An 18,856-nucleotide genomic window follows, 5' to 3' on the forward strand; every position below is an offset into this window, starting at 1 on the left:
CAGAATGTTTTTTAATGGGAGCCACCGTGCATTCCTACATGGCTATTTTTTAAAGCCCTGGCTTTATGCTTATGTGCAGATGATCGCTCTTCCTTTAGCACGATATAATCATAATCCTGCAACCAAATACACACCCGAATCACTTTAATTTTTTACTTTTCAAACCATTTTAGCCATGCATGTTAGTCAGATGTTTCATTTCAACAGGTGTTCTTGTGGCTAAATGCCCTGGTTGGGTGGGAAAGTCTCAACCAAAGAGACTGATAGCTGAGTGAAGTTTCTCTTGCCCGGTAGTGTTTGCGGTATCTGGTCCTCTCACAAGTGTACCCAATACATTGTTTGTGCTTGTGAACTCTGCCATGACTTTGCCCACATGAACACATGCAGGAACTGTGCCTACCAAGGTATGCAGGCTCAGAGCTTCAACAGTTGTAGTCCAACTAGCCAAGGCAGAGGGAAAAGCAAGGGCAAGGGCAAGTTATTGTCCTTAATACGTTTCAAGAGGCAAAAGGAGCCCGCTGAGGGAGCGAGGGCATAAGCTCCCTGAGCATCTTCTCCAGGGAGCGTAGGTAGGTGGAGCGTGCCTGGCTGAGGTGCGGGGAAGGGAACCTGGAGGTGGGGACCGGCAGATGGTGCTTTCCCCTCCTCCCCTGGCTGCTGAGGTATGAGGAGGCGGCCCGGAGCCGGTGCCCACCCTGCCTCCCTCCCCCTCGCGGCGCAGGCGGATGGTGCGGTCCGGGCAGCGGTGGCGCTAGCGCCGAGTGCTGCGGGAGGGCGGCTTCCGTGCCGGCGGCGGCGACAGCAGCCGGGGAGGGGGAGCAAACAGCTGGCGGAAGAGCGAGGAGCAGGAGCGGCGGCCGCCTCTCTTCCCCGCTTTCTCTGCCTCTCCCCGCCGCCGGAGCAGAGCCGCCCGCTCTCTAGCCCTGGCTGCCGCTGCCACTGCTGAGCGCAGCGCCCGGCGGGAGGAGCGGGCTGCAGCAGCGGCAGGGCAGCGCGAGCTAGGCGGGCGCAGGGCGCAGCCCGCTGCCTGGATGCCGGCAGCTCCGCGGGAGCCGGAGGAGGAGGAGGCCCCCGGGCTCTGAGCGGAGGGAAGCAGGCAGCGCTGGCCATGGCCTCCAACTTTAACGATATCGTCAAGCAGGGCTATGTGAAAATCCGCAGCAGGAAGCTGGGGGTGAGCCGGCTGGTTTCTTTCCCCCTTCTCGCGCGCGGTATGAGGGGTTGGCGGGGGGCACCCGCCCGCACCTCCTTGCCGCGGCTGGCGGGCAGGGCGCTGCTGGGTGGGTGGGTGGGTGAGCGGGGCTTGAGTGGCGGGGCTGGGGAGCAGGGACCTGCTGCTGGCGGACTTTGCTTTCCCTTTACTTAGGCGGGAGAAGGGGGTTGCGTGGGCAGAGCACCTTACAGACAGTGGATCCCCACTTCCTCCCCCCACTGAAGGCATCGGTTCTCCTATTTTCCTTGGTAGTTGACTTGTTTGGCTAATAGAGGTGATTGGGTTTTGGAATTTGCTGGGAGCCTTCTTTTCGCTATAGCGGTGTCTCAAGCAGGGGAGGAAATTTCCCTTTGCGTGTTTCTTCCTCCCTGCGCCCTCTGGCTCAAGTTGCATCTTAAAACTGGGGGAGGGGGAGAGTGGACCAATGTCTGTAAATGTTGGGCAGAGATCCCCTCTATCCTGTGTGGGAAGGGGTGGCTCCAACCGGAGGGAATGCTGAAAAACCCTGAGACTTTTGAACGGCTCCCCACAGTCTGCTAAATTGAGGAAGCAGCGAAGAATGGTGCAGGAAGAATTACGGCCCGAGGCTGGAGGAGGGGCGCAAAGTAGCTGGTCTGGGGGCAGGGTAGGAAAATCGGTGGCAGGAGTTCCATGCCTATGGGCAGACTATGCGAACTGAAGGGGGAACTGAAAGTCTGACGGACTTCGATGGGTGCTGAGAGATAAGCCAGTGGATAGGGGAAAGTGGCCGAAAATGGTACCCAGAGTCACTTTCAGGAGTGCACATTAGCTAGGTAATGCTTACTCTGCTTGTCCACAAACGCTAGCTCTGAAGGGCCGAGGTACAGCGACCCCAGGCACCGAAACATCAATAGACCGGAGCGAACTTTCTAAACGCTTCGGAACTTTGCCTTCTCGCTCTCTCTGTGCGGGTGCTGAAACGATGTGGTTTGAAAGGCCCCCCACGACGCCAGCCGAAAGTTTGCTTTTGTGTAAAGGCACGAGCTTGAGGATTTCTTATGATTTTATTAGGAACGTTGTTCAGGGAGAAGTAATTGCCAGTTTGCGGGGAGCAATGTAATTAGTCCCCGCCCAGGCGTTCCTTCAGTTCCCACACGTGTTTGTAGACTGGCAGGTGTGCGGAGTGAAGCGAAAGAGAGGGCCGCCTTGGGGTTTGATTGGTGGCACCGGCGCTTGTTTGCTCCTGCAGAAGGCCCCTCCTGGGAACGAGGTGCAGACAACGGGCTGAGAAGGGGCAACACGTTTAGGTTTCTATTAAATTGGTGTCATGGAGAATTAACTTCTCCGTTGACTTCAGTACACGAGTTCGAATGGAGAGCAGAGCCGAATCCCGCTAGGTGTTCGGAAGGGACGCTTTCCGCTTAATGGGCTGTTTAGGCAGGAAGGGAAAGTGAATTGAAAACAGTCTGTCACACAGCAGAGGGCAGGAAAGAAGGTGCAGTCTCAGGCTTCAGCTCTCGTACCCAGAGCTTTTTTTTTTTCTGTCGAAAGAATGAGACGCGTTCCTCTGTCGTCATCTCTTCTCTCCCCTCCCCTTCCCCCCCAAGGCAGATAAGGGAGAGGCCGTGTGAAATCTGCAATTTTACAAGTAGCTGAGACCTTATCGCAGAGCTAATCTCTCGTCCTCTGATGCTATGCTTAGCTTGCAGACGCAGTGTACGGTACACAGGACAATGGGAATGATCATAAATCGACCATTGGGACACTTTGCTGTCTTGACAGGGATGTTTAAGGGCACAGCAGAGTTTAGTTGGAATCTCATGTACAGCTGACTCTTGTACCCTTCAGATGGGAAACGATTTTAGGACGCCTTACCTATCCATCCCACAATCGTGGATTTCTGGGTGGAACATTAGTTTCAGGAAGCTATGTTTGGACCTTAGTGGCGTTTGTTGTTGACCCTTAGCTCCCGAGACAGTACTAATATTATGGGGGCCTGATCCAAAGCAATGGGCAGATTGAACGGGGTCAGTGTCACAGCATGTTGGTGCTCTTAATTGGAAGCTTCAGAGGAGTAGCCCAGTTAGTCTGTAACTTAAGAAACAGCAAATAGTCTGGTAGCACTTTAAAGACTAAGAAAACATGTAAATTGTATCATGAGCTTTAGTGGGCACGGCCTACTTCTTCAGATGACCAGCTCTTAATTGGAGGCAGAATTGTTCTGATGACTTACAGACAATTTTCGGAAGTATCTTTAAATATACAGGAATTAAACAATAAGTATGCATACAATGGCTGCATATTAGCAGGCATCACATAAGCTGAATGTAAAGATCTACAAGTGACACACATGAAGACAGTAATTGCATCAAGGCATAATTTTTATGAATTTAAGTTCTTCTTTTAGATATTGAAGAGGGGCTTGATGATGGTAGTTCACTCTTCAGAACTACACCTTATTTATGGTAGCTTGGTGGTTGTGTTGCAGAAGGCAGACTAGACCATCTCTATATCCTCTCTGGAAAATTATCTTCTGTTGAAAAGATACAGGGTTTGTGAGTTCAGACTGTACAACATCAGGTAGTTCAAGAAAGTAAATGTAGAAAGTAGAAATGTAGCTGAAAGTAAACTAAACACATAATTTACAAAAACATATTGTGTAAAACCTAACATCAAAAGTAATGCAAAGCTGTGGCAGAAATGTGTGAATGTGTGTATATCAATCTATAGCTAATCACATTCTGTCCTGTCTGAATTTTCTAAATGAATGCAAATTTTATTCATAAAGTGGAACACTAAAGATTTGTGATTCTTTCCTTTATATAAAAGTGTATTTCCAAAATGAACTGGAGAGTCTGTTTGTTTTATTTTATGGTTAAGCTTTTATGAAATGTACCTAAGACTGTTTTCCTGTAGGTGAATAAATCCTCTTTAAGGGATGTAATAACGTGTTATCATCCAAGAAAATAAATAATGAAGTAGAGGGTCTGTATGTTGGAACTTGTTACCTAGATAATTCTGAAATATGTAAAGTGTTTTATCTCATTAGAGCATTTTTAAAATACATTAATTTTTGAAGGATATTTTCCTAAGAAAGTATCTATCCTCTAGAAAGGTGGACAGCCCATTGCAGACGTTCTTCCGGTGCTTTTGCTGTATTCAGTCTCTCTTTATGACTGAGTGAGCTCTGGCTAGGAACCAAACTAAAGATATTGTGATCTAATGCAACCTGTGGACAGTCAAATATTCAGGTGTGTGAAATAGTGCTACAGTACAAATGCAGAAAGTGTAATGCATATTTGACAAATTAATCTGAGGTTTTGAGTAACATTTTGGTAGACTATGTGGTTTCTGGAAACTCAAACCCTCTGTCACCTTGTTACCACACCTCATGAATATTACAGTTCTTAAAAGAAAAATTCTTCTAAGTGCTTTATTACAAAATATGGCATATGTATCACTATTTTATTAAAGGTATATTTTGCTTCACTTCTTAAATGCTATGGAGTCCAGTTGGGTAATCCCACAGGTATTTATTTGTATATAGATTTCAGTATAGGAAGTTCTCCTTTCCTTGAACATTCTCAATATCAGCATCTATTTTTACGTTTTGAAATTATTTTACAAGAGTATTCTATTCATTTTCAGGGGAACTAGGATAATTATTATACATTACAATCAGTACTGTAGCCACGGGTTAACGATTTCATACCAAAATCGTTTATGATTATTTCAGATAGAAAGGGCCAAAGTCCAAATGGAAAGAAAGGGCCAAAGTCCTAATGGAAATAAAATACAAAACATCTTACTAGAATTGATAATGACTTGTTTTGCAGTGGACCTACATGATATACTGATCATTTTAATTTTGTCGTCTTGCTCACAACCAAGAACCAGTCTAACACTAGCCTTGTGTCTTAATGGATTTGTGTGTACGTTTCTTCCATCCAGCAATTTTCGAATTGACCCCATTGTGTATACTGTTTCTTTATGAAGCTGGTAAAAATAGCTCCTTTTGATCTAGAGTCAGAGACAATATCACAAAGAAAAACCTTACTTGCAATTCTGTTTTTTGTAAAAATCTGTCAACTGCCCCACTGGGAATGTAACTGCAGCTGCTGCAGAAGCAGCAAGTTATGGAAGAAAGTCACTCAACTAGTTTAACCACCAAGGCTCTAGTTCACGTTTTTATATACATTTTTAAAAGACATAGAAAGTATTTTAGGATGCATAGCAACTTGCAATACAATGCATTAAAGTCTGTGCAGAAAATATCCTAAACATATGCATATCAATTGCAATCTTTTGTAAATATCTGAAATCTCAGAAATGTGGACTCTATAGTCAAACTGAGCATACTTGTAATTAAGACATTTTTTTAAAGATATAGATTCACAGTGGCCTTTTCAGCTGTCTACCATTAGCACAGTGTTCGATATTTTGCATTTCTCTAATATTACATAAAGAAAATATCCCATTCTGCAGCCATTACATTTGACCTGCATGACCCTCTTTTGAAATAACTTTAATTGTAATATGGTATGCCGTTCAGATCATAATAGATCATTTGTGTAGTGTGGAATAGGACTATGCCACTTTTGTTCTTTTTGACTCTTATATTTGTGTTAAATTAAAATTCATATGACACAATTTTACACAACTTTAGCTGTGCTTATAAGTTGCAACTTCCTTGTAAGAGACAGTAATCCTTTTGTTGTCATCTTGTATCCTGAGCTGCAAAGATTTCAAGCATTGTTGAAGTGCTGTTTCTAAGAAGGAAAGCAATTTGAGGTCATATTAAAATAGTCTAATTAAACGAAATATCGTACCACTTCTATAGTTCTAGTTTGATCCATTTCAACCTCTGTGGTCACATCTTTTATTTATGTATTGCGCGCTTTGACCACAGTAGAAAAGAATTCTGTCTACTAGAAATTTTCATTGAGTTTGTGAATATATCCCATTGTTTATGTGTTCCCACATTCTGGTGAACAGAATTATTTGCTGAGTGGTTCATTTTGTAGTCTAGTGCTGTCATCTAAAGAGAAAATTGTACCTGCCACTCTAGTCAACCTTGATTGAGTAATAAATAACAGGTTGCTGTTAGCCAGTAAATGAAAAGTTTTTATCATATAGCAAACTATTTTTAACCATGCTAGTAAACCATTTCAGATAGTGTTTTTTTTTAAGACGAGCACAATGCTTTTTCTGCTGGTTGATGACAGAGTTACCATTATAGTGAACATGAACTTAGCTGCAGTATAGTGCAATGTTTCAAAAGGAGCCACAAATACCTTACAAAATGCTATTATTTAATTTACAGTCTGGCTAAGAATAAGTCAATAAATGTGCAATGCTTTAACTTACATTGAGAACAAAAGCTCAGTTTAACAGGAGGGGTCATGACGGACATAATGGGCATAACTGATGGCCTCTCACTTGAGTAGATAGAAGTAATTTATTATGAACAAAAGCAGCAACTTTGTCTCAGGTAGAATGAGCTAACTTGAATATTTTATTTCCATAGCTGATCCTATATTTTCTGTTATATTTCCTCAAGGTCTTTGAAGGAATTAATGATGGTACCTCTTACGTTACTGTCATATGTAAACTAAATTTTGACTTTTTTCAGTTCATGAAAATAATTCAGATAGGGGCTTTTAATATCATTTCTGTTTATAATGTGCTTTATTTAATATTAATGAATCTTCAGACCCTTGGAATTCAAAAGTATATTTCTGTGCATAAGAACTTCTGTTATTGTCACACCATTTCAAGACAAACTGAGATGTGGCATTAAAAGGATTTGCCTCTAATCTATTAAAGGATCTAGAAACATGTACTGTACAATCCTGACAGTATCATCTTTGAACACCAATAATTCTTTTTTTGTCATGAAGAAATTAATTGCAAATGATTCACTTCTTTAATGAGATGTTTATGCTTGAATTAAAGCTTTTTTTGGCTAGAGTTGAGTACGTGAATTTGCAGAATTAAATGAAAGATACATGGATTTCCAATCAGCTCATTATACATAGCCATACTAGTTATGAACTACTAATCTGTGAGTTATTGACTGGACAAAATCGAGCAAAAATCTAGAGTGACTTAGATGCCCTTTAAATGCACTTTAAATAAAAATAAATAAACCTCATTTTTCCAAGTGGTGTTGGTGGTGGTTTAAACTCACTGTTTAAATACATACTTTGCATTGGCCTCTAGTGACAGCTTCTCTATCCTGAAGATTATACCTAGTGCCACTATGATAGTGCAGGTTATGGGAACCACAATATATTCTCTCGTGTGTAATACCATTGGTTTCAAAGGGATTACCTTTCATCTGCATAAAGGTTACTTCCAGAAATACACCAACTCCTTACTTAACAGTGTCCCCATTATTGTTGTTTCATTGTTATGTTAATCTATTAGAGCACATGCTCATTTAAAAAATTGTGCAGTATTCCCTTATAACATCATTTGGCTGCCTGCTTTGTCCACTACCTGAAGATTTTTGGGAAAGCAGCCTGTCCTTGTGGGAGTTCAGAAACAGGGTGGGTTGGCAGTCCCTTACCATCTTCCCTAAGTTCTATGTAAGGCAGGGGTGGGCAATAAGTTTTGATTGAGGGCTGCCCCAGAAGGGGTGTGGCCACGGGTGGAATGGGTGGGCTTTTAAATAGCAGGAGTTGAAAGGACTTGCACAACCCCTGCAGCTCCCAGGCATCACATTAGTGGGAAAGGGGAGTTGTGAGCCCTTTCAATTCCTGCTATTTAAAGGGCTCGTTGCTTCGAACCTCCCTGGTAGCATGTTGCCTGGGAGTTGAGGACGCTAGAGCCTTTTCATCTGCTTCTATTTAAAGGGCTCATGCCTTCCCTGGGGCTGTTGCCTGACAGGCAGGGGGAAGGCACGAGTCCTTTCAATACAAGCAATTGAAAGGGCTTGCCCATCCCTGACTCCCAGGCAACAGGCTAGTGTGGGTCTGGGAGCTGGGAGCCCTTTTAACTGCTTCTATTTAAAGGGCTCATGCCTTCCCCATGGCTGCCATGCAACGCGTTGCCTGACAGGTGTGGGGAAGATGCGAGTCCTTTAAATAGAAACAGTTAAAGGGCTCGTGTGTCTCCAGCTCCCAAGCCATGCGGCCAAGTGGTGGGGCCTGGAACTGCCATGCAGGCCAGATCCGGCCTGCTGAGAGGCTTTTGCCCACCCCTGATGTGAGGTATGCAGCTGGGTAGCTGCCATTCTCCTACCCATCCCTATTGTTTCCTGTAATCTGTTCCATCCAGGTGCAGAATAATTTTTTATGTGCACAGAGGCATATGCAAATGTGCACCACAAGTAGAAACAAAAAACCTAGCTGTGGGCACTCTGCTAATCAGATGGGTGTATTTAAATCTGTCCTCGAGCAACCACACAAGTGCACAGAGAGAACACTGCCCCTCCACCCCCCACTATCATGCTGCTCTTGTCCTCTGCCTTGGAGCTGCTTCCAGGAATCTCATCTTTGCTCTGTGGGAGTGAGGATAGGGGAACTGGGATGTTGATGTCAGGATATCCTCCCTCCCTTCGTCTCCCCCAGCAAGCCTCCTACTCTACCCTGTTTCTTCAGGGAAGTGTTTTCAACCACTCCAGCGCATCTATTGTGTTTCCTTTCTCCTATCTCAGTCCATGCTGCCTCTAGTGTGAGGGTATATTAACAACATGTTAACCCTTGAGGTCTCAGTGGAGAGGTAGTTATCATTTAGTAACAACACATTCCCTTTGACTCCACCACCTCAACCAAGCTTCACAATCACCAGTGCCGTGTACAGTATTAAATGGTTTTAAACTTATACTTTGTGTATACATGCCTTTTGTCTTTTGAAAACATTTCCCCAGACTCTAACCTTCCCTATTTACTTTTAATTATTATGGGGATATTGGTTTTGTTTAACATTGTTTTGTTTAAAGTAGCATTTTTCAGGAAGATAACTACAGCCATAAATGGTGGGTTACTATAAGGATTTGTGGAATTGAGTCCATCATGCCAGTGGTCAGGCAATAATTTTTAATTTGATTTTTAGTGGTTAGTATGCCTTCATTCCCAGTTAATGGCCCTAGTGAGCTATTATTTAATGCTTTGTTGTTTTCTCCTATTATGAGCATTAAGGCTCTAATTCATAGGCCATTGAATTCAGTTTAAATAATCCTATTGACTTTGCTGGTCTTTGGGTCAGGTCCTAAGAGAAAAATTAGTAAACTGCATGCAATCTGTTTCATAATTTTTTGTTTGTTTGTTTTTTCTGTTTTTTTGCCACCCATGCACTCATGAAACGGTCTTTTTCAGGAAAAAATGTGGCAAGATGATGCCCTATTTTTCATGAGTAATTGTGCACTTCAGGTGTTCAAATAGTGAATTGCTTCTGACCTCTCAAGAAAAGATTCTTGTGCTTTAATTCATTCATATGGCTTGTCACTTGTGCCTTCACAATGTTTTCTATGGGTTGCCTGGCAACAACAATTTTTTGCTCACATTAGTTACACTTTAGTTTTTATATATAAAAACTAGAAAATTCTAAGTACAGAATAAGATGCTTTCATTTTTTAAAATGCCATACATTTTAGAATTTCTGTATTATTCTGAATTAGACCTAACTAGCTACTAATTCTAATACTTTCCACAAATATCAGGATTTAGCTGACATATTTGTAAGCAGACGTAAAAAGCTTTGTAAAATATTTTAGATATTTAAAGTAAATAATACTCCATTTTGTGGCAATTTACTGATATTGATTTAGATTGCTGTCCACTTTCTGAATTGAACATGTTTCTGAAATAAAAAATAGGGTATTTCCTTTACACTATAATCTTTTAAACATTATTTAAAAAAAAAACCCACATCAATCTCTGCAGCATAGCATGCAACTCTAATACCCAGAGTTTTAACTTAAATCAAGCATAATTATATCAACTGTTGTAAACTTGTACTTCTTGACAAAACATATAGTTTGGTTGTGTTTTCTTTTGGTATTTGAAGATTCAGCAATAATTAAAGGGTACTTTATGGAAGTGTGTGGGAGGTTGTATATAACGGGCCAATAGTGCACACTTGGAACTCAGCTCAATAAAACCTTTTTTGCATGAGTAAATGTTTCTACATTGCAGCTTATCTGCCATAAAATTTCTCACAGGTACTATTCTGAAATGTTTCAGGAATGTCATTGTAGTAGACAGAGAGTGACATAGTTAAGACATAGTTCACTTTTTATTTTGCAGGTGCTCTAGCTCCGTTCAGTTAATTGGTTAAGTATTCACATCCCTAGTACATAAACAACCACTACAAAATTTCTATTGATGATGATGTAAAATTACAGATAGGTGAAGTAAAAATCCTGACTATTTAGCAGAGTCAAAATCCAGGGATTTAGACAGAGATTAAGTTTGTTGTAAATGGACTAGGTGAAGAATAAAAGTTGTATCACTTGTTAACTGTAATTACTCTGTGTACTTTGGCATGTGATGTTAACTTGTGTTTAATGGTTTATGAAGCTTTCACTTTTTGAATATTAACACTACTGTAATTTTCTGATGCTGTAATTACTTGCAACTGTGAGAACTTAAACTGATGATGTCTATTTGAGTAGTTTTAAACTTGCATGTCAATTATAGATAAGTTCTGTAAAGCAGACTTATAGGTTAACCAAATTTGTACATTAGTGTTGAAAGAAATAAATGCATTTCATTCTGTTTAAATGAATAAAAATCATGTTCACCTTACCTTAGGCTGTTGGAACATTTAATAAAAATGTTCCTAACATACAGGCAATAGTTTGCTCTAAAAAAGCCATCTTTCTATTTTAGTACTATACATTACAAAGTATAAATTCAAAGTAGGGTTTTCCCTACTTAATCATAGTCAACTAAGAAATATCAATCACAGTTTTAATTGCACTGTAAACAATAGAATGCCAAGTAAACATTTATTAAATATTTCTGTATATTTTCTATATTTTCATATATATTTCAATTAGAACACAGAATACAAAATGTAAAGTCTTCACTTGATATTTATTTTTATTACAAATGCTTGCATAGTAAAAAACCCAAAACCACATAACTACAATCATGCAATCTCTTTATTATGAAAATTGAACTTACAAAAATAACTTTATTCAAAAATAAAATCATGGTAAACTTTAGCAACTACAAGTCAGTCTTGCTTCTTGTTCATCCCATGGTGCAGATTAACAAGTTTGCTTACTTTTGCAGCTGATAATTGCCACAGTTCTCTCCCCATGCTCAGCTTACAGGGTACACTGCTTGCAATATGTTTTTGGATGTTATGCATTGGATTAATTTGACAAAGAAAAACTAGACAGAATTTAAAAAGTAGCATGTGCTCCTTATTTACCAATAAAATATTAATGTCCCATTGTAAAAATGATAAAGTATGAGAGATTCTTTTAAATACACATGTCAAATTAGTGGAAAAGCAAGACGTACTTTTACTGAAGTGGCAAGCTAAATAATAAGCAATTACATTTGACAGAACTCTAGCCTGTGAAGATTCATTTTAAACTTTGAGTGCGTCAGGCTTTTAAATGCTTACAAGTATTGTAAGTTACCGCAGTGTGTTGTCTGAGTTTGCTAATTTGACAAGACTTTTCTCTTTTCTCCCCTTCCCTCCATTCCCCCTACTTAAAACTTTTATTCTTTTTATGTTTTCAAACTTGTGTTTGCTTTGAAATGAGGTGTCTATATTTCTCATTTACTAGTAGAGCATCTTTAGCTGATATCTGAGAATTAATCCCTTTTAAATGCTCTGTTGTTTCCAGGAGCAAACTGCACAGTAGAAAATATCTAGTTTTGGCTTCAAGCCCTAAGTAATTGATTGTTGGCTAAATTTTAGAAAATACCATTACTTAGCTGAAGACAAATATTAGCTCAATTTCAATAAAATTTTATTTTGGGAACTGTATTATTTAGCCAACTCATTTTAGATACCCTCCAAAGAATGTGATTTGTTATGTTAGTAGCCAAAGTGATACATGGCAGTTTTTCTTTGCCGTGTTCACAATTGGCTGTTGTTTAAACACAATTTAAAAACAGGCAAGCAAATGAACAGCAGCCGGGAGATTTTTCTCAGTACCTTTCAGTTATGATTTACATTTCTGGACAAAGTTGGGTTTCTCCTAAAGACCTGGAATAAACAGTCAAGAATACAAGATACATTATCTGTCTTGATGGGTAAATCGGGGACTTTTTAGAGCACTTGGTGTAAAGTTATGTGGCATCTTTGGTTTATGGGAGGACTTTTTTTATACATATTAAGTATATTTAAAATAAAAAAAAACCCCATTTTGTTGAACCAAATAAAAGAATATAAACAAGGGTGTCTGAATATTTTAAATGCATATTTGTGACAGCTGTATTTATTCTATTTTTAACAGTTCATCTCATGATTACATCTTTTGTGAAGGGATGCATTTAAATTGCTTTTTGGAGTCTGTACCAATGCTAATACGTAGATAGGTGAAATCTATGGTGGAAGAGTTTTGTATATTGCCTCACAAGTCTGATGAATGAATACATTAGTTGTGTGGCATGTATAGCCTTCATTACTATTAAGCCCAGGATTATACCTGTGAGTCCGTACCACAGTGTTAAAATGCTGTCCAAACAAAGCTGTTCTTCAAGCTCGCATACCCCTCTTTTGTAATTGAATGGCCATGAGAGAGGGATGCTATCAGGAGAGAACTCTAGTGTTGAATTATCATTGGTACCTATTAAGTGGCTTAGGTGTGAATGGTGTTTTATTGACTCATAAAACTGACAGACCTCTGCTTTAAAGAGTTTTCACTTTAAGAGTCTGGTCTGCACTTCGTATGAGACGTTCCATTTAAGCACGTCTATATGCAGGACTTGGACTCCATGGTCTTACTTCCCTCCATCCTCCAACATATGAATGGCAGTGGCAGGGGCTTCTAAGGCAGCAATATGCTCCCCAGCCCCATCAAGAGATGCAGTAGATTCTGTCACTCCCTTAAAGAGTTGAAGTGTGAGGTGGTGTATCTACTGGGATATTTGTGTCAATGCTGGTACTGTCTTCTGTTGACCCACACAGGACTATTAGGTAGGGTAATATTGGTGAGATCCCCAAAACAAAATTCATACAATTATCACTCTGAACAGAATGGGGCTGTTCACAATTTTTCAGTGTGTTTTTGTATTCAGTTGGTTCAAGTTTCATTACTACATTGGTTATGTTTGGTTTATGTTTTTTACACTTCACAGCAATGAAAGCTAGAGACTTACTACAACATTACACTAGAATCTCAGATTTTACTTAATATAACCCGAACAACTAGTTCTCTAGGCACAGGCCTTCATCTGGTCCTATTTACATCAATTTAAGGTAATGAAATAAAAATAAGAAAGTCAAAGTAATTATTAAAACAATTGGAAATATAGATTAATTACAATATCAAAATTAAAACACATGCTAAATTTAACTGGGATATGTAAAAATATTAATATATTTCATTACCTTAAATTGATGTAAGTAGGACCAGATGAAGGCACAGGGATTGTAGGCCTGTGCCTACAGCACTAGTTGTTCAGGTTATATTAAGTAAAATCTGAGATTCTAGTGTAATGTTGTAGTTAAATGCCAGTTAAATTTAGCATGTGTATTAATGTTGATATTGTAATTAGTCTATATTGCCAATTGTTTTAATAATTATTCTGACTTTCTTATTTTTATTTTTTCTAGGCAAATGTAAATCAAATATATATTTCATAACATAGTTTGTTATGGACTTGCAAGGGACAGAATATCTACAACTCCTTTTGAAGTTGTTAGGTGCTGGGGTTGCTCAGAACCTTGCGAGATCAGAGCCTATTGTTTGTACTGCTTTAGTGACAATCGCTCTGGGCCAAAGTCATCTAGTCATTGTGCTAAATTATAACAAATATTGTCCTTGCCGGAAAGAGATTACAATCTAATATCTGATCTATTCTGTAGCATTCTGATCATTTCCTAGGTGAAGATGTTATGTCATTCAAATGAAGATAAATGCATTTCTGAGTCTGTATCTAACTCCTATTGAAATTAATGAAAATATACTCATTGATTTCAATAGGAGCTGAATGAGAATCCTAGTGTACTTACCACCGTGGTGGTTCTTCTGTCTTTCTCTCTAAATATTTTTACAGCTATTTGTCATGCAGAGGTAAAACCTTAGCCCAAATGAACTCAATTTAAAAATTGACTTGAATGAGACCAGTGTTTACCCTAAATGTTTATGGGATATCATCTAGGACACAGTTCTTTATAGCAAGATAACCTTTTCAGGTTACATTTTGCCTCTTGTTTAAATAAGGTAATATGCATCATCTATCAGTCTTTACACTTGTGAACTGTCAATTTCAAAATAGGGAGAAAGAAGTTAGCAAAAGAAAAATACTGCAACATCCTCCTCCTAGGAATATGTTGTAGATAATATTTATATTTTTGGAATCATGTGGAAGTGCATGTGCACTTGGGAGATGGTGGTATAATTGGAGCAAATATGGAAAAAATAAAATTATGCCAGATATCTAGAGCTGAAACCTACACATCTTTTAATACTAGTTTGATGGCAAGTACTGCAGATACATAATTTATATTTTTCTCTTGTAAACATTGGATTGACTTGGTTATTTACATGAAAGTTCCCCATTGGAAAGTTCCCAGTCTAAAAACCACAATTTTTCCAAGCAAGGGCATTGTAACTAGAACAAGATTGATTTTTATATGGTTGCAGAAGAGGCGCTTAATACTTCCAAGAATGACTAAGTCCAACACACAATCTAGCTCTGCTATACTTATTGGCACAAAATACCTCTAATTGGGTAAAGCCATGTAGGTCTTAATTGCTGATTTTTCAATAATGCTATGTTTACAGATAAGCTTTAATACAAGTTATAATTTGACTGGAGAGAAATGATCATTTACACCAAAAGTGTGAGGGCACATGGCAGACATTTCTGTAGTACATCTGATTACAACTTAGGTAAAATATTGAAGCATGTAGTGTTGATGAATTCCATATTTTAGGCTAATTAAATTAAAAAAACCAAGAAAAATGTTTAAATAGCAAGTTATGCAGCTACTTCTGAAATAAATCTATGGTTGAAGTGATAATTACATCATTGATTCCCACGGCTCTTAATTATCAAAAAGCTTTTGAGAGGGACAAATGCAACTATTAGATCTACATTATGTCAGGAGGTCTAGGATTGTTTTGAGTATAAGAGAGAAGAAAGAGCCATTGTGTCCAACTGTCAGAAATTGTTGGCATCAGTACTATATCTTCCTAGTATCTGCTTTTTAGATGGTCTATTTTCATTTTCTGAATATCACAGAAGCTAGTTCCAAGTGAAGTTGGGAAGAGAACTCTTCCATTCAGTTTTAAAACAAAGCTTATGTCTTAGACTGTGTTTTCCCCCCTTGTTTAATCTTTCAAATGGTTTGCTTCTGCCATTTAAGTTACCACTGTAAGCTGCTGTTACAGACTTCAAGACTGTTACTGGAAAATAGCTTATATTAGCATTTGCAACTAAAATATGATATTTTATTATAACTTTCTATATGTGCTGACAGCTAAAATGGGAGAATTAATGAGAAGGCACAGTATCTTCTTGGACACTGTACCTAGTATTTTGAAAGAATTAATAGATGTCAGTTATCTCTTACCCTCTTGTCTTAGCTGCCGAGTTTTATACAGATTCAACACAGGGAAGAGCCTTAGAGACTAGATTAATGAAATAAACAGACACTACTATGAATTCCAGCTCAGTGTTCTTTCTGTTTGTTCCCAAAACAAGGCTTGACTAGGAATTTGAGAGGTTTTTTTGTGTGTACATGGTTCTGACCAGATTTTTTTGTTTTTCTGAAATGTATTTTATAACATCTTGTAAGCCACATAGTAACTATTGTGTCACTGTTTTTGAGATGTATATCTTACTATATATTTTAGAAGTGTGCATCTCTCTCTATCCAGCCATCTGTGAGTCTGTTCTTGTTTATGAATGCCTCCTAAATGGTAAGAGCTAAGACCATCAAATTAGGTATGCAGTTTCCTCTTATCATAACTTAAAGCAAAGTAAGGTTTGGTTGTGCCAGCACAATGCGATATCAGAAACAATTGAATTCCAGATATAAAATGGAAAATGAGGGATCTGGTAGGAGAGACAAGTCTACTATAGAATGATCACAGAGGGGAAGCAAGGGGCCAGAGATGGGGACTGGGACAGATATATCCCCATTGGGCCAGCTGGGGGCATCAGGAGGAGAAAGGGACAGCTATATACTATGTATTTCAGAGTTTGTGTATGTGTGTCTCTGTCTGTCCCCCAGCTGGGGACATGTACCCTTGGCTGTGTCCACTACATATGCAGCTGGTATGGTACCAAGCGAGAAGCGCTTCTCCAAGCTGCTGTGGTGAGAAAGGGATGGAGTTGTCTTTTCTCTCTGGGGAAGTCTGCATAACAAATTCTTAATCTCCAGCCCCACCCAGAACAATGGTTTAAATGAAGAAAAACAAAACTTCCTTGAGTTAAGAACCCGAGCAATGTCTAGTCAATCTTCTAGTTAATCTAGATAACTGGACATACATATAAAAGCATCAAAGCTGAAAGGACTAGTCCAGAGGCTTAACTTTGCATTTGTTACTGCTTAGAAGACAAGGGATTATGTACGTTTATCCAAGTTAAGCTACAAATTATTATTACTCTTTGCTGCAGGGAGAGTAAAGGACGTCATTACAATATAGGATGTCATTCTGCATGAAGGAAATTTACTTAGAGACTCAGAATCTACATTAAATAAAATCTAATACCTAATTTTTATTTTATTTCATTTATAATACTTTGCAATGTGTAAAAGTCCCAGACTTGATTTAAATTAATATGTTCAAATGAAACAGATTCAAGTTCCAGTAGAATTGTAAGACACTTCCTATATTGCATCAAATGGTGCCTCAAATTTATAGTGCGATCCAGTGGCCAATCAGCTATGTACTTTGTAGTAGGGCTTGGCTTCCAGAACCAGAAGGGACCACTGTGATTATCCAGTCTGCTGTACTGTATAGTCTGGGTGGTAGAACTGGAGCATCTCTCTTAAAACATACCGTTTTTCTTTAAATATTGCCAATGTTGTTGGTTAGTTTTAATTTCTGGGAACAGAAACCTGTGGAAAATGTGCTAGTATTTCCAAGCTGTATTTCACCCTGTGTTATATTGCCTGTGGGAACCCTGTGGGGGTAAAGTCAGTATGGAGGTAAGGTCACAACAGAGCACAGCTGGATTTTTTTCTCTCCTTCAAACATTCAGAGAAATAATGCCAGAAATCTGAGAACAAATGTGTAAAATTTCAGAAATGGAAATATGAAAAAGTTAAAAGAATCTAGGAAATTACCTAATTAGACACATTAGTGCAACCTTTACTCTTCATGGTGTTGCTGGATGTTGCTTACTATTTAAACACCAGAGGAAATATAAGACCGGAGCCCTTGGTGACCCTTATAATCAGTTACTGGGCAGGGAGCAGGCAGGGGCATTATGAGCACAGATTTAAGAGTGGCCTATCATCCTACCCCACCAACCCTACAAGAAATGAGTGCAAAAGTTACTAAAGCTGGAGACTATTTTGTTTTTGTGGCACTTCTGTATATCATTCCATTTCCCTTGAGATGGCGAGTGTTGCAAGAGCAGCGTAGTTTGAAGATCCCTCCTACAGAGGCATGCTGCCAGAAGAACTGGAGCAGAGTAGGGAACCCTGGAGCTAATGGGCTGAAGGAATCTTTGTAAATGAGACACCTCTCAGCAGAGTCCCAGAGCTCTGTGCACTTTGGGGGGGTGAGCCTACTGTGGGATGTTCTGTCACAGAGAGTTGCAAATCCTGTCTCTTTGATAGAACAATCTGTTGGAAAGAACAGGTGGGAGGAGGGGGGAGAAAGTGCCCATTTCTGACACTTTGTCTATACTGGCAATTGAATGGTAAAGCTTTTGTCATCCGCATTTGTTCGCTTCCCGAACTACAAAAGCTTTGCCATGGCAAGTTCTAATGTAAACACGGTGCTTTGTCTGCAGGAGTTCTCTCCAGTTTTTTGCAGGCAAAAGTGCTGACAAATAGTATTTACACTGCTTGATTTTTAGGAACCATGTCACTAAAAGCTGTATGGAAGACATACTCTGTGTCTTTCAAGTCTCATCCTATGAAGTTTTTGCATAGAAGTGAGCAGTCTAGCCCTGACAGTTTAAATGCTTTTTGAATCTTGTAATATGTATCTATGACTCCTTTAGTTGAATGAAAATGCATTAAAAAAGTAAATTTTTCCCACTTAAAAAAAACATTTGGACCTGGACCTCCTTGCCTCTTTAAACTCCTATAACTCTAAACTGTAGCCTAAAGATTGACATTTTGGTCTGAAGTAAATAGGATGAAATTCAATAAAGACAAATGCAAAGTACTTCACTTAGGAAGGTACAATGAGTTGCATACATACAAAATAGGAAATAACTGAGTAGGGAGGAGTACCTGCAGAAAATAAATCACAAGCCAAAGATGAGTCCACTGTGTAACACTGTAAGCAAACATGTTTTGGTTGTACATTAGGGATTTTTTTTTTTCCTCAACTGTCAGGATGGCTAGGGACGATAACTG

General features: G+C 39.2%; 1 protein-coding gene across 3 annotated transcripts in view; it reads left to right on the forward strand.

Moving 5' to 3' along the window:
* The first annotated feature begins 598 nt into the window (after positions 1-598).
* The window catches only part of DOK6 (docking protein 6), a 369,141-nt gene continuing 350,883 nt past the window's right edge, over positions 599-18,856 (forward strand). The window contains exon 1 of one of the 3 annotated variants that reach the window (XM_014572701.2): positions 599-1,174. In XM_014572701.2, coding sequence (XP_014428187.1) covers positions 1,109-1,174 — 66 coding nt within the window. In that variant the 5' untranslated portion in view covers positions 599-1,108. The remainder of the gene's footprint in view (positions 1,175-18,856) is intronic. The other 2 variants (XM_014572702.2, XM_006121422.3) reach the window with 2 other exon arrangements.

Source organism: Pelodiscus sinensis, chromosome 2 (genome assembly GCF_049634645.1).
Source record: "Pelodiscus sinensis isolate JC-2024 chromosome 2, ASM4963464v1, whole genome shotgun sequence".
NCBI lineage: Eukaryota > Metazoa > Chordata > Testudines > Trionychidae > Pelodiscus > Pelodiscus sinensis.